This window comes from Macrosteles quadrilineatus, unplaced genomic scaffold (assembly GCF_028750875.1).
Source record: "Macrosteles quadrilineatus isolate MER2022 unplaced genomic scaffold, UCM_ALF_1.0 Scaffold_6__1_contigs__length_79288215, whole genome shotgun sequence".
Classification (NCBI taxonomy): domain Eukaryota; kingdom Metazoa; phylum Arthropoda; class Insecta; order Hemiptera; family Cicadellidae; genus Macrosteles; species Macrosteles quadrilineatus.
The window spans coordinates 51,027,802-51,043,536 of NW_026542599.1; the positions used below are offsets into that span (position 1 = coordinate 51,027,802).

Below are 15,735 nucleotides of genomic sequence, written 5' to 3' on the forward strand. Positions count from 1 at the left end.
GATTCGTGCTTCGTAATCGTAATCATTTCTCATCTGCATGCATCTCTCATCATCTCTTGTTTGAGCTTGTTGACTGTTGAGAAGGATTGTGTTTGTTTTGTTTGTGTGTGTGACGGTGACGACGACGACGTCACTCTTGTTGTTATTGTCTGTTGAAGTTTGAAGTTAACCTGTTAAATAAAATAGTTAACCTGTTTTCTTCAATTCTTGTGGTTTGACGAGGAGATAGGCTACTCTAAAAAAATGATGGATGTGAGTAAACTTATATACCTTTCTCAGTACTCTTTACTTATTATTGAACTGATTAGGCTATAAGTTACTCTCTAACACCAAACAGTCTTGTGGTAGGCCAACCTAACTTGTTTGACTTCAAATTATTTGTTTCGCATTCAATCAAAGTGGTAGATTTCAGAAGCTTGCCAAATCCTAACTAGCATATAGCATATAACTTTAACTCAATTCATTGCTAAACAATTAAGTTACTAAGTATTTCATAAGTGATAGTGATTTATGTTTAACCTCATATATTTGTCTGATTTATTGAGCATTTTGGGCAATTTAATTCAGTAAATACAGTCTAATGGAGTACTGTCAATAGAAGGTTCCGCGATGTGCTGGTAGAGGATACTCGGTGTTCGATTCGCTGCTGTTGTCGGCACTCCAAGCGGTGGACGCCAGAGCATATGCTTACCGCAGCACTGCTGTCTGTCTATATTTAGGCTACCGGTAATTCTTTTTGTCTAACTTATGCCCAAGGTCACCTCGGATTTGGGGTGACATTGGGTGGCCATGGCTTTACACTAAGTTAACACTAATTTCTCATTATGCTTAGTAAGGGGTGATTTGGGTGGTATTTTCTGAAAGCCCAGAGGTTTTTACTTGTTTTGAGTAAGTTATGACCAATTGTTAGATTACAAGGCAAAAATATGGTTCAGATTACACTAACCAAATCTCTAAAATATGGGTCTCTTAGATGCCATTGGCTGTATAGGCTATTAAGTTAATTAGTACAGCCCTGTCTTAGGGCCCCGTTTATGCACAAAAAGCGGGAGCGGGGCGATAGCGGGCCCGCTCCCGCTGTAAAAATTTTGTCAAAATTGTGTAAGCGATAGTGATAGCTGTTGGTCAACGGAGAATGGAAGGGGGACACAGTCTTGCCAACTCAAACTCTGCCAAATAATTAACACAACTATTTGTCCTAAGTGCACGTGCGCGTGGGTCAGGTTGGCAACCCTGGCTGCAGCCGCTCCCGCTCCCGCCGTGCATAAACAGTCCCATTTGACTCAATGTAGTTGAAAACCGCTCTATTCCAAGCAACCGCTGCGATTTCTAACTACACAGCGGGCGAATTAGAAACCGCAGCGGGAGGTCAACCGCTACCGCTATCGCTCTGCGTGCATAAACAGCCCCATTTAACTCAATGGTGTTAGAAATTGCTACCGCTCCCACTCTTGGTGCATAAACGGGGCCTTAGGAACATACCGGCCTTAGACAGTAACAAGACTACAAGATCGCGCCACTCATCTCCATTCATACTTAGCTTAAAAAACCTACCGTTCTATGGTTGCCATTTCAGTTAAAAGTAAAAGTGTTAAAGTAAAGTTAAAGAGCCTAGGCATAAGCCTAACTAAGGTGAAATGTATTCAATAGAGCTAGGAAGGGTGTATAGTCCTATTGCCAATTCCCAAAGTAAGGTTAATATATGAAGAGCATTAATAAGGCAAGTAGTAAATAATAATAATAAACGTTAAAGCTCTGTTTTTTGAGGATATGCCAGTGGGAGTTTCAGTTTCACCAAAAACGACCTCTCTTAGTTTACTTTTAGAATATGAATAAATTGATGATAGGTACCATTTATTTATATTTCCGTTTGTTGTAGGCTATGCTTTTATGATAACGTTAAATGTTCCCTTCAAGAGTTTAATGTAGAGTTAAAGCGTGTTAACACCAAAGTTGACAATAAAAGCTGCAACCAAAAGTTTACTTCTAAAGGCACGTTTACACCAAAGTTGACAACCAAGGTTTACAACTAAATGTTTACAACTAAATTTTGCTCTTAAAATTTTGAGCAACTAACTTACCGGTAGTTGAAGATTTTTTGTGGAAGACCACAAGTTGCTCCTCTCTAATTAAGTGCATATTTAGAGCAACTAGTGGAAAACTGGTTGCCAAAGAATTGGTGCGAAACGGTCAGTAGTATCGTCAAGGATGTTGGATGGAGAAGACACAATCTATGTGGCTGCATGTGTCATAATAGCCAGCCACTATAGCCTACAAGAGAGTAGCCAGTAGTGATTTTAAATATTTCATTTCAATTAATCGGACATAAAGTCAAGAAACGTGACACAAACTACAGGTTAGCCATAGCCGTCCAAGAAAAGCTAGTAGTTACACTACGTTTTTTGGCTACTGGCGATTTGTATAAAAGTCTTGAATATTTGTTTAAAATCGTGCATGGAGGGGGAATACTTCTCCACTAGTACCGTATTCTACAAGTTGCAAAAATAAAAAGCAACTAATTGCCGCAACTAGTGGAAAAGCTAGTGGAAGACTTTGGTGTAAACACGGCTTAGTTATATCTGAGATATCTTTATAAACAATGGAGGTCTGATATAGCCTGTAAATTTTATTTTATATTGCTCTGTTTCAGCACATTTACCCACCACAAACAAAAATATTAAAAATTAATGGTTCAACTTTGAACAACCATACAGCAGAATTGCGATTAAAATGCAAAGATAAAGAAGAATTTTTGGTCTGGTTGAAAGAACATGAAGCTCTATCTGGCGTCATATTCAGGGTGCTGTCAGGAAAAAAGGTTAACGGAAAAACTGTAGTGTACAAAGTAAGTACCAAAATAACCCTGTTTGGTTTTACTATTAAAATAAAAATATAGGCCTAATCCCTGAATGTTATGAGTGGAAGTGGTGTTGGTAATAGATCTTGTAAATAAAAAAATAAAAAAACAAAATAAAAAATAAATCAAGAATAACATTTTTTCCAAAATCGCTTTGTTTATCCGCCATTTTTTTTTTTTAAATTAACATTTTATCTTTTTTATATTTTTAACCGATCTTTATGCAGCTTGGTATATGTATGTTAAGGTAGAAGAGACCAGTGTTAGAAAAAAAGTTCATCTTGATTCAACCTAAAATTTCGAAAAGGCGGCCATTAAAAATTTTTAAACTTAACCCTTCAAGTGTCATGCGTCGCTGCAGCGACGCGTACCACACTTTGTGTAGTGTCATGCGTCGCTGCAGCGACTCACGAACACTGTTTACGGCAAAGGCTCTATGACTGACTGAATCGGATTGAACTGGATCGAGTTAGGTATCGTTCTTTTCGTTAAATTATAAGCTTTCTCCAGAGGTCTGTCTCAGCGCTGTATGTTCTCCGAGCCGATCGTAATTGTAGCAGACAGCTGACGTGCGTATTCGTAAACAGCTTGGTTATCCTCGGACCGATGACTGATGTGTTTTATTACGTTTATCATTGTTTTAGTGTTAAAAATCAAAAGTAGTGATATACGTGGTGCATTATAAGAAGATTTAAGTGATTTTGAAGGGCTGGTTGATGATCCTGAAGAAGTAGGTAGTGATATTGATGTAAATTATCAGCCAGATTCCTAGCTATGGTTAGGCTATGCATTCTTAGCTAAACGCAATGGGTCGCCGGATTTCTACCCCCGGATATTTACCCCCATGAAAAAACGCCTACGTCATTTTGACGTCACGAGGGGCGGGGCTTATACACGTTCGAGAAACAGCCCGCGACTGGAAATCTACCCCCGGACATCTACCCCCAGACATCTACCCCCGGACATCTACCCCCGGAAATCTACCCCCAGTGGTCAGCTCTGCCACGTATCGGCCAATATTCATTGTTGTAATTGATTTTATTAATTATTTTATGTAAATCAACGTCTCTTCGGTTAATCATTACCCTCTAATATCTAGTATTAAGCATGTGATATGTCATTGCCTTGTTTAACATTATCTATCTTCCTAATAAAATAAGTTGTAACAGCCCTTTTTCACCCGAACTACTTCACTGATATTTATGATTAAGGTCTAATTTTAAATCTTAAGATCCAGCTCAACGCAAAATGGTATTTAAAACCATATGTTGATAAAGGGCTTCAAAAGTGTGACCCTTAAGCATTTGATTCATTTCCAGACAGTGATTTAAATGGTTGACAAACTTTCACATACAGTAACAGCTAACGGCGCATGCACGAGCGCGGATCGGAAGTGTTTATCACAAAAGATTGACCAATACGATTTTAATACTATTTAAAGGTTCTTCCAAAAGAAGAGAAACCGGTTAACATTGTAATAATAACTCTTATGACGTACGGTATGGGAAATATTTTATTCATTGAATGATCAACCATATTTTGTAACTAACGCAATAGTCATTATTGCTTTTACACTTATTACTCATCAAAAAAGCTAAAGAGCTAAATGCTCAAAATTTGTATTACTTCAATCTATTTATCGCAGTTATATGAATTAGCATAAGCCTTGAAAGTAACCGTCAGTATCGACGGGTTTAACCTAATTATGTTCTGTATACTACCTTAAAATGCCTCATTTTAACATTTTACTGGCAGGAAACCTGCTTATTCACTTCCTATATGGTATTCTTATGAATGAATCTTTTGAAAACTTATTTATGGACATAAGTTGACAAGTTTTGTTTTAAGGCAGGATTTTCCAATAAGACTTTATACATGCTCTGAATATGCGAATGTGCTGCAATGGGGGTATTTAGGCGTATATATATATTAAAAGATGTTAGGCTATGCTTAAAAATTGAATGTGGCCATTATTTTGAATTTGAATGATTGTCTTATTTTAGGTCTTTAAGAGAAAATACTTTAAAATCCTTTCTTAGTACGCATCTAAAATCTTAGAAACTACTAGGTGATATGAAAGATTTACGATTATACACCTGACTTTTTATCGATCCTCTTTCTCAATTTAACAGTTTACAACTGAATTGTCTTATTTTAGGTATTTAAGAGAAAATACTTTAAATCCTTTCTTAGTACGCATTTAAATCCTAGAAACTAATTTTTTTTTACTAGGTGATATGAAAAATTTACCATTATACACCTGACTTTTATTGATCCTCTTTCTCAATTTAACAGTTTACAACTGAGTTTTGGTTTACTAAACAATTATTCCTACTAGGCCTACATTGAATAAACCGGAAGTTCACCACAGTTTATTCACTTTATCCTTTAAGAAATGTGTGTAAAAACAATGGTTCAGTACGATGTAACACTTGACTATGTGAAAAGTGCGCAATATTATAATATTTTCATAACTTTTTCATCTCCTGTTTACAGTTGCAGACGATCATTCATGTTTTCACAACCTGACTTAAAAATTGATCTGATGAGTACTCCTCACATTTCACTTTTAAACTGTTACTGTATAGAGTAAAAGTTGGTCAACCATTGGAAGCACCTTCTAGGAATAAATCAAAGGCTTAGGGGTCAACCTTTTTAAGCTATAATCGAAATATCCTTTTAATTACCATTTTGTGCTGCGCTAGATCTTAAGCTTTTAAAATACACCTCAATCGTAAAAATCAGTGAAGTAGGTCGGGTTGAAAAGGACTGTTACAACTTATTGAATTATAAATATGGATAATGTTAAAACAGACATCGACATATCGCATGTTTACTACTGGATATAAGAAGGTAAAGCAATTTATAAAATCAATTATACAACACAATGAATATTGGCAATGATACGTGGCGGAGCTGACCACTGGGGGTAGATTTCCGGGGGTAGATGTCCGGGGGTAGATGTCTGGGGGTAGATGTCCGGGGGTAGATGTCCGGGGGTAGATTTCCAGTCGCGGGCTGTTTCTCGAACGTGTATAAGCCCCGCCCCTCGTGACGTCAAAATGACGTAGGCGTTTTTTCATGGGGGTAAATATCCGGGGGTAGAAATCCGCTACCCCAACGCAATGTACTGAAATCTGTTTTTCACTCATAACTTATTTATTTGATAACTTACCTCACTATATGATTATATATTTGTAATCCTCATAAAATTTAGAACAAAGTGGCTATTTTCAAATATTTATAGGCCTATAATTTATATACAATTTCATTGAGCGCAAACTTATTTTTTTTTTTTAATTTTACAAAATATTTTTTTTTACCTAAAAAAATTTTTTTAAACAAATGTTCCTTATGTTTTATATATAATATTGAAGCCCATGATTTTCCAAACAAAATGGTATATAGAACAGTATAATTAACATTGTTTTTAAGCTTCTCAGATCTGTTTTAATTAAACCTTGCAAATGAGCTAAAAATAGGCAGACATTAAGGCCAAAACAAGGGACACTCGGAGGGTTAAATTACTTGAAAATGGCTGGTTTTATGAAAAAAAAGATGGAATAAGAAATATTAATATATACGTAATATGAAATATTACGATTTTTAGTTGTATAATGGGGCAAACCTGACTAGCTTCTGCCTTGTTCTACCCCATTTTACAACTAAAAATCTTAATATTTCAGCTATTTCTTATTCAATCTTTTTGAACTTGGTATCGTTTGAAAGATAATTAAAAATGATAAATGAAAGTGTTCTCAAAATTTTTTCATTGGGGTATTTTTTAGGCCAAGGAGTATATTGTTTTCTGAGTTTTAACCTTTAAAATTTATTGAACATGATTTTGGTTCTCTTTTAGGCGATGTACCGCTGTCAGCACAACACGATGCCCTGGCAACACAACACGAAGAAACCGTCGGAAAAACACACAAACTGTGAATCGAAATTGAAGGTCACGATTAAATCCTCACCAAAGGACCGCCGAGTGAGGTAATAACAAACATAGCCTAGTATAAACACATTTCAACAAGGGGAAATTTGGAGGGGAGGTTGCTGGTAGTAAAGAGTAAAGTTGACAAATATGGGAGCATCAGTGTCCACAAATTAAAAGTATTTTAATGTAGCAGTGTAATAACGAACCAGAATGTTTGTATAAGGCATCATAGGTAGAGTTAGTTTAGACTTTGTTATTGATATTGAAACACATGTTAAAATTTGGTCTGTATTTAAAATCTTTAAATAGTTAACATGCTCAACAACAGAATGCAGCATAACCAATTTTGATTAAACAGGGCATTAACACCCTACAGGTTATCCCGTACTTAGTTAATACTCTACTTTATTTAAAAATAAGCTTACATACCTAACACTAAAAGATTTAAGTAGATTTACAAGCATACATAACAAGATTAAGAAAGATTTTTGAAAAATTAACTACAGTTTTAGACTACTATATTCAATGCTTAAAAAATTGTTCAGAACATATTTAGGTACAAGAATGGTAGCTATGAAAGTCATATCTAATAATTTCTAACGTATTGTGTTACTTTTAGGTCAAAAGACGAGTTCCGGAAAGAATTTCCCACATGTGTTACCATAACACATAAACACAACCATGCAATAAATGAAGCTGAGGCCTTAAAGTTCAAAGACCCCAGAGAAGATATAAAAGACAAGTTCCTGGATTTATTTAAGAGCCACCATACACCTTCTAGAGCTCTTTATCTGCACAAACAGGATCTTCAAGAAGAGTATGAAGATGATTATTTTAAAGTTGCAGAAGACAGATCAATCTGTCCAGATTTGCAGTGGGTGTATCGATTACATAGAAAGTTTAAAGAAGAATTTGTAAATGAAAAACTTGACTTGAAGGAAACACAACAGGATGTTCAAGGTAAAGAAGAATTTGTAAATGAAAAAGTTGACTTGAAGGAAACACAACAGGATGTTCAAGGTCCTGCTTTAGTTACTCCATCCAAAGAAAATCAAGCACTTTCTGAAGTTGAAAATAAAGTTGAAGATATTTGTAAGATTTTAAAACTGCGTGCTGCATCAAACCCTGTACAGTTTGCTAATGCCCTAACATCATTCCATTCTTCCTTATCAGGAATGAAAAATGAAGCAACATTATTGTCTGCACTGCACAGATTTGGAAAGAACGATTTCTTACCATTAAAATCCAAACAGTACACTACCACAATTCCAATACAGCCTACTGAAATTTCAAGGAAGATGGCTGCAATCAAAGGTGAGGCTAATTACACTACTTGGTATTGAAGTCAGTATCAAAGCTAGGTACACAAGTCATCAAAAACCATGCTACGCTCACCATTCATTCTCCTTCAAGTAGTAAATGTCCTAAATAACAAGTATATTAAACTTTTTTGGTAGGGAAAACATTTGCAGGGTTGACACAAAAAGAGTTTCCCATATAGGAATAAGCTATTACCGTAGGTCTCATGGTAAGACCTGGACCCCGTTTTGAGGTCCCCAGAGGTCAAAAACACCATCTGTTCAAACTCATATTATATAGTTTGCCAAAAGGAATGAAAAGGGAAATCCCGTCTCAAAATGTTATGAGAAATTAAAAAATCCTGTCTCGTCTCATCTCAAACTGAAAATCCAATCTTGCTATCCCTACAAATGATCAAAAGTTTGTTGCGTTTTGGTCGCGGTAAGATTCTACCTGTATTTCTTTTAGAAAATATATATGTCTCCAAACAAGATCTAAACAATTTGTCGCATTATTTAAAATTTAACTTGTCTTATTTTAAAAGAAAAAAGATAGTTTTAGTGTTGCACCAAACCATTTAGTTTTAACAATAAGTACATTCAGTGTCAGTGTTTAGAATAGTGTACCAAACATTCTCCCTACCTTATTACCTCCTCCTTGGCTTGATACCAACATAAGCTGGATATTCTGCGTCAAGAATATTTACAATAAAAATAAAACTAATATTTACAATATATACAGACTTCCATTTAATTTTGGATATTTATATGGTCTTTAAAGACTTAGAAAAACTTAAATAAACTTCATGGCGGTGAATTTTAAAGGCCTGTGAGGTTGTTCTCAAAGAACTCCTTGAGTGTGTAATATGGCCTAGCTCAACCAACACTTCAACCTGGCTTGTGATCTTTAAAAATCTTAATAAACCTCATCAAACCAACTATTTTTACTGGCTTCCACTGCACACTGCTGTTATCAAAGAAATATAATCAGTTGATAATAGTAAAGGGTGACCACTTTTGTGTAACCCTTTTCTTAGAGATGTAATTTTTTTCATTACAATTTTTGTTTGTTTTGGTAGTTATTTTGCCTACATAAAATGTTTTTCATTTCAGTAAGAAGATGCATACTAAGTGGAAGAACTGCCAAATTGACTTTCATACCTGAACATGGGTATTCAAAAATGGAGAAAAGTTGACATTTAAAAGCCACCAATTCTTAAATTCTCTGCAAGAATGTGTAGAGAGGAATCGTTCGCCCTAAAAAAAAAACAAAAAAAAAACACCAAGTACTGTATATTTAACCATATTAAAACTGTTTTAATAATAAATTTGTCTTTGTACAAGAGTGTTTTTTTTTCAGCTTACCTTACTTATTGTGTATCGACCCTTAAGCCTGTGGGTGATAAATTAAACATTACATTAATGAACTACTTTGAACAAACATTTCAGTGATTAATCAAAATGCATTGATGTCCATGTTGATATATTATGGATACAATTATCTATATATTTAATACATTTAGTTAAATTAAGACATATGCCATGTAGCCTATTTAATGGGCTTTGAAATGGTGAGGAAATCGACCAAAGTGGAAGGTGATATTCTGATAGAGAATAAAATTTCCTACAAATTACTATTATGTATGTATTTCGGGCAAATACTCAATAAAGGCAGCCTAAAGTTGGCTGCAAATATAAACTTGGAAAAATGTGTTTTAAATGTAATATTGTTTATTTTTATTGTTTTACCTCAAATATATAATAAAATCAAACTTTCATAATTATTTGCAAATCTAAAGAAATTAGGCTTTCCAACGACCCATTAAGTAACATAATTGGTCCGGTAGAAGTCTAGATTTATTTGTACAAAGTTTAACAAAAGTATCTCTTAATTCAGTATTTTCTCACCACTATAAATTTGGAGATCACTTAGACTATTGCCAATAACTTTTAAATGGAGGAGAAATCGACCAAAGTGGATGTTTATTCTGAAAAAGAATAAAATTTACTACAAATAACTATTATGCATTCTTGAATAAAGGCAGCCAAAAGCTGGCTACAAATAGAAACTTGAATACAGAAACTTGAAAAAAATAGTTTATATTTTTGTTATTTTTACCACAAATATTTAATAAAATCACACTCATTGTACCATATTATTTTGTTTGTCTGTATAATTTTCCAATCTTTTATTTAGCGAACAATTACCACGAATGACCATGTTACATATATGAAGGAAACCTGTAGGGACAAGTTAAGGAGTGATGAGTCAGTTGTTGACATAATAATTCAAAAATGTAATGTGGTGGGGGGGTAAACCCTTCAACTGCTGAGACAGAGAGACCAGTTCTCATTCCTATGGCGGCTCCCTGTTTAAACGGTCAGCAAAACTCTTCCCTCACATGATAAGGTACTGTAATATTTTTATTAAAGTAGAATCTATAATATTAAAACGAAAGTGTGTTTTTTTATTTCACGATTCTGAATCAACCACTCGACGGATTTTCATGACTTTTGTGTTGAAAGAAAGATAATTTTGAGAACTAGGGAATGTCGAAGCCATAATTTTAGTTTAGGGTCCCAGTTTTTTAGAAATTGTGTTTTAATTTTTAAAAAGTCTAGCAGCCGACGCTAAGATTTTAAACTAGCTTTTGGCATAAAATAATTTGTTTAACATAACAGCTGTAAACGGATAGCGCTGGGTTCACAACGATATGGTAATGGTAGGCATTCGGTTAAATATCGAGCTTGTTTTCTACCGGATGACAGACATCGACTTTTAGTATCGGCATCGGCTCTCTGGCTCACCGCACCGGCTGTCTCATACTCATGGTGGAATAGTAATAGTAAACTATTGCCTTGGTGCCTTCTGCTGCAGCTGCTCCTATAGCTCCTATGTCTGTCGTCAAACGTCATAATGTGGCCTTGACGACGGAAGGCCATAATTTTATTCACAATATTACAGTGAGAGTGAATGCAAATAAATAAGTACAACATAATATCTGAACCTGGCATAAAATTTGCCAATGAAAATGTTTATTATCCAATTACAGTAAGGCTGATAACCAGCATGATAAATATATAAGAACTTAAATTACGGAGGAATTTTAAAATTAATATTCCAGTAACTTGCGCAATTAACGCCAGGTAAATTACCACCCCCTTACTTTTAAAAGCGTTTAGGAGTGAAAATTTAAAAACGTACGTTTTCATGTCCCTGGCCTTTTACTTCGTAGATACTTGATTTGTAGTTTATTATTATGTGTTTTAATATTTTTTGGGACGGGGGCAACACGTTACACACATTTATTTGGTTTTAAATAGGTTCTAGGTATTTTTTTCGTATTTTTAAAGTCTCAAAATTCACGACCATGACGTGTCCCTAGGGTACATTTTCCAACTTTCACGCTGTTTTTAGACTAATTATTCATGCCGAAATATATAAAGCCATATTTTTATGTCATCAATGGTTATTAAACTTACAAAAAAGGAGCATATTATAATTTTATTGTCATTGCAAACTGACTACCATGACAAAATAAGTCTGTCCCTCGATTTGGCGTCACGACCATTTGGGAAAAATTTTCAACTTTGGAGCCCGACAGTGGCAAGCCTGGCGTCGATGGAGTCACTGGAGTCAGTTGGTTTGAGAGACTAGTTCGGGGTGTACGTCAGGATTGTAGTGCCGGTCGTTTCGAGTTGAAAGGAGGAATTACAAGATTAATAAAGGAAAGATTGTGTTTTTTGTAATTTTGGTGTGTCCATGACCGTACGTAGTCATTCGATGAAGTAGACATGGTGTTAATTTTTGTTTATAAGATATTTCAATTGCTAGATTAACCTAGAAGTCCACTTTGTATCCTCGAACATGAGGTGCAGGGCTACCGCCAGAACAGAGCCAAATAACACGTAGTTTCACGACCAAAGTTTCACGACCATCGCGGGTTTTTTCACGACCAATCCAGCCTTATGGATTATAGTGTGTTTGGTCGTGACAATAACTTTAATATAATTGTGAATTGAACAGTTTAGTTCAATTGAAACACATATTTTTATTATAACTAACAGTATAATTGAAGGATTGCCTAGAAAGATTTAAATTATCCCAGACAATTCACGACCGTACCGCTTGTCCCTGACCATCACGTTTATGATTTCTATCATAACAATTTCAAAAATTAAAATATCGTCATATTTCAATGTTTTATACACAAAAGAAGCACACCTCTATACAAACATAACGATTTTTCGGGTCTCAGGTAAGTTCTTTCGTAGTTATACAAACTTTAAAAGATTTTATTGGCTTTATTTCAATTTTTTGAGTTTTTTTATTTTTTTCTGGAAAGACCAAATATACTAAAAGCTTAGTGACCTTTTTATTGTATAATGGTCATAAAAGTAAATTAGTTTATAGCAAAACATAGTTATAAAAATAATATTAACCATTTTTAATATTCATTTAAACGTCCGTTATGGTCGTGACAGGATTTTGTGTTTTTCCACTAAAGATGCTCTTTTAAAAAGAAACTACCAAAGATATTGCGTTACCATGGACATTTTATGAAACTTCAAATGTTAACGAAATAAAAATAATAATAAAAGTTTTGAAAAAAGGGGAAAAAAATTTGCAAAGTGCTTTTTCTGAAAACGTACGTTTTTAAATTTTCACTCTTAGATGACCTTTGCATATTTCCTCCATAATAATGCACTATGCACCATGAAACTGATCAAAAGGAACAATGTTGGAATAAATTTAATCAAATATTTTCCTCTCCTTTTAGGCTAGTGCTAGTAGTTTTTGTAATCTCTTGTCTTCTCTCTTCTGTCTGTCGAGTGTCGGTGTTGGTTGGTTTGGTTTTTTTTAACAAAGTTTATTTACAATCTGTTTTACATTAAACAATTAATAATTAAATATGATGACATTTTTATTAATAAAATAAAAATTGGAAAACATGAGTTAGCAGCTAAACTGGTTTGTTTACGTTTTGGTTGGTTGGTTGGCGCTATGGAAGCCAATCGATTTACGATATTCGATAGTAGCTGTTTTCATACTACGACGATCGATACTTAACCGTATGCCTACCATATCGTTGTGAACCCAGCGCTATCCGCTGTAAACATTCAGCTTTTGTGTCACAAATTCGGCATTTGGATAAAAAGGTAAAGACATACTTAGGGTTGACTTATTTATACTATGTGTAATGTTAATCATTGATACTGTTTTTGATAAGTTGATAAAATGAGGTTTTGTTTGAAAGTAATAATTGTAAAATAAACTTAAACATTCACTCACTTCATTTATGTTCTTTATTTACATTGTTTTTCTTGTGATGTATAGAAATGATATTAATGTTCTTATTTGGTTTGCAGGTTCTGTTTAGAGTAATAGTAAAAGATAAATTTTGTTTGGCATTCAACTGTATGATTTTACAAAAAATGTAAATTTAAATGTAATTCTACAGCAAAAACTGTGTTTTGTTATCAAGCCGGGTTTTCCTAGGCGCGGAATCGGCGAGCGGAGAGAGGAACGCGGAGAGCGGGATTGAAATTAACATGGCATTCCGCTCCGCTTCTAGGAAAACAGTAACATTAAATTGCCTAAGACAAGTGGAGTCCGCTCTCCGCGTTCCTCTCTCCGCTCGCCGATTCCGCGCCTAGGAAAACCCGGCTTTTAGGGCTGAAGTCTCCCAGTGGAATGAAGAAAGACAATACCTTTTTAATATCCTATCCTTAATTTCCAAGTATTTAATGGAAATGGGGTTATAAATTGTTTAATATTTTCTTCAATTGTAAAAGGTATAATGAAGTGAAAAGTCTTGTTCTGTAGGATGTTTAGCTTTAGTTTTGATTATCTAATAAATTAATTATTCACTTAGGATGTCATTCAATTTAATTTCCTAAGTCTAAATTTGTACCGGTGGGGTAAAAAAAAAACAATACGGTACATCATAGTTATTTGAAAATCTACATGAGTTGGGCTTTCCAATTACCCATTAATTAACAAAATCGGTCCAGTAGAAGTCTAGATTTAGTTGTAAAAAGTTTTACAAAAATATCCCTAACTCAGTATTTTCTAAACACTAATAAAATGCAGCCAAAGGTCTCACCTAAATAAAAAGTGTGAAAAACACCGTTTTGAATGTATTTCTTATGGAAAACATGTTTTTTTTATTATTTTTTTTTTACCATAAATCATAACAAAAACAAACTTTCATAATTATTTGTAAATCTACACGAATTAAGCTTTCCAACGACCCATTAATAATTAGTTATTAATAAAATCGGTCCAGTAGAACTCTAGATTTAGTTGTACTGTACAACAAAGATTTTTAAAGCTGAATTAGTTAATTATATTCCGTGGTTGCATTGGCAGCAGATAGCTTGGTGTTTATGACCACTGAGCTAAAATTATAACTGGAGGTAGCACTGCCATGGCAGAAGTCTGTCAAAAGCGAGTCGCTGATTTTGTTAGGTTGGTATAGCAGTAAGTTTTCTTACCATAGCAATAACATGGCTTCTTATAACTAGGTTGGTATAGCAGTGAGTATTTTTGTCATACTTGAATACTTTTAATACTTTAATAATTTTCTTTGAAATGGCGACCATACAAAGTAGGTATTTTATACGACGGCGCTGAAGGGCCACCAACTATAAAAAAAATATTTTTCTTAATCTCTGAGAAAAAACTTAGAATTCTAGTCAGAATATAACAAGTGGGCGTTCCACTCTGAGATTAAAGTCAGAATTCAACTAGTGGGCGTTCCCCTCTGAGATTAAAGTCAGAATTTAACGAGTGGGCGTTCCTCTCGGTGAAAGGAGTTAGAATTCTGAGATTAAAGTCAGAATTGAATTGTGGGCGTTCATCTCTGAGATTAACGTAAGAATTGGACTTATCTAGTCTCTACTACCACGGCCACCAATGCGGCCGTGCTACTATACTCTACTGTACTCTTCTCACGGCCACCTTTAACTCCAGCCGTGGCCTGGTAGAATTGGCAACGTTGAAGTAGAAGAACACAGTAGAATAGACAACAGAAATTATATTTATATTTATATTATTTCTTTTGTCTAAGATAGTAGGGATGATAGCATCGATATGCTGATAATATCGTTGCAATTTGCAATAAGAGAGGAACGCCAACAGTTCAATTCTGACTTAAGAGTTGAATGCCCACTAGTTATATTCTGACTTTTTTCCCAGAGAGGAACGCCCACAATTCAATTCTGACTTTAATCTCAGAATTCTAACTCCTTTCACAGAGAGGAATGCCCACTTGTTAAATTCTGACTTTAATCTCAGAGGGGAACGCCCACTAGTTGAATTCTGACTTTAATCTCAGAGTGGAACGCCCACATGTTATATTCTGACTTTAAACTCAGAATTCTAAGTTTTTTCTCAGAGATTAAGAAAAATATTTTTTTATAGTTGGTGGCCCTTCGGCGCCGTACCGTCGTGAAGTTAGCGGCTCTTTTCATCGGCGCTTTTTCGGTTTGTAATAGATGTGGGTTGGTACGCCTGCGTACGCCACAAACGTGTTTTGCAGGGATGTCGGAGACACAAATCAATGACAATACGATGTGAAATGATGTTTTTATATTTATATAATGTCAATAATACATTGATAAAACGTGTATACAAGTTAAAA

The 15,735-nt window shown here is 34.6% G+C and overlaps 2 protein-coding genes across 2 annotated transcripts in view; both read left to right on the forward strand.

The window, feature by feature from the left end:
* Positions 1-115: 115 nt before the first annotated feature.
* LOC128996731 (uncharacterized) lies at positions 116-9,356 on the forward strand. The gene is made up of 5 exons (XM_054422177.1): positions 116-252; positions 2,651-2,845; positions 6,717-6,847; positions 7,411-8,105; positions 9,203-9,356. The coding sequence occupies exons 1-5, from the start codon at positions 244-246 to the stop codon at positions 9,283-9,285; spliced, it is 1,113 nt and encodes a 370-aa protein (XP_054278152.1). The 5' UTR covers positions 116-243; the 3' UTR covers positions 9,286-9,356.
* A 1,095-nt stretch (positions 9,357-10,451) lies between these two features.
* Positions 10,452-15,735, forward strand: part of LOC128997207 (probable leucine--tRNA ligase, mitochondrial) — a 31,250-nt gene continuing 25,966 nt past the window's right edge. Inside the window, exon 1 of the mRNA XM_054422810.1 lies at positions 10,452-10,499. The gene's annotated coding sequence lies outside the window, so the exon portion shown is untranslated. The remainder of the gene's footprint in view (positions 10,500-15,735) is intronic.

What these genes read in the sequence shown, in the direction of transcription:
- LOC128996731 (XM_054422177.1), top strand. An exon ending in CCAAAGGACCGCCGAGTGAG is followed by an intron (nt 6,848 to 7,410) that starts GTAATAACAAAC and finishes TGTTACTTTTAG; the next exon opens with GTCAAAAGACGAGTTCCGGA. An exon ending in GAAGATGGCTGCAATCAAAG is followed by an intron (nt 8,106 to 9,202) that starts GTGAGGCTAATT and finishes TTTTCATTTCAG; the next exon opens with TAAGAAGATGCATACTAAGT.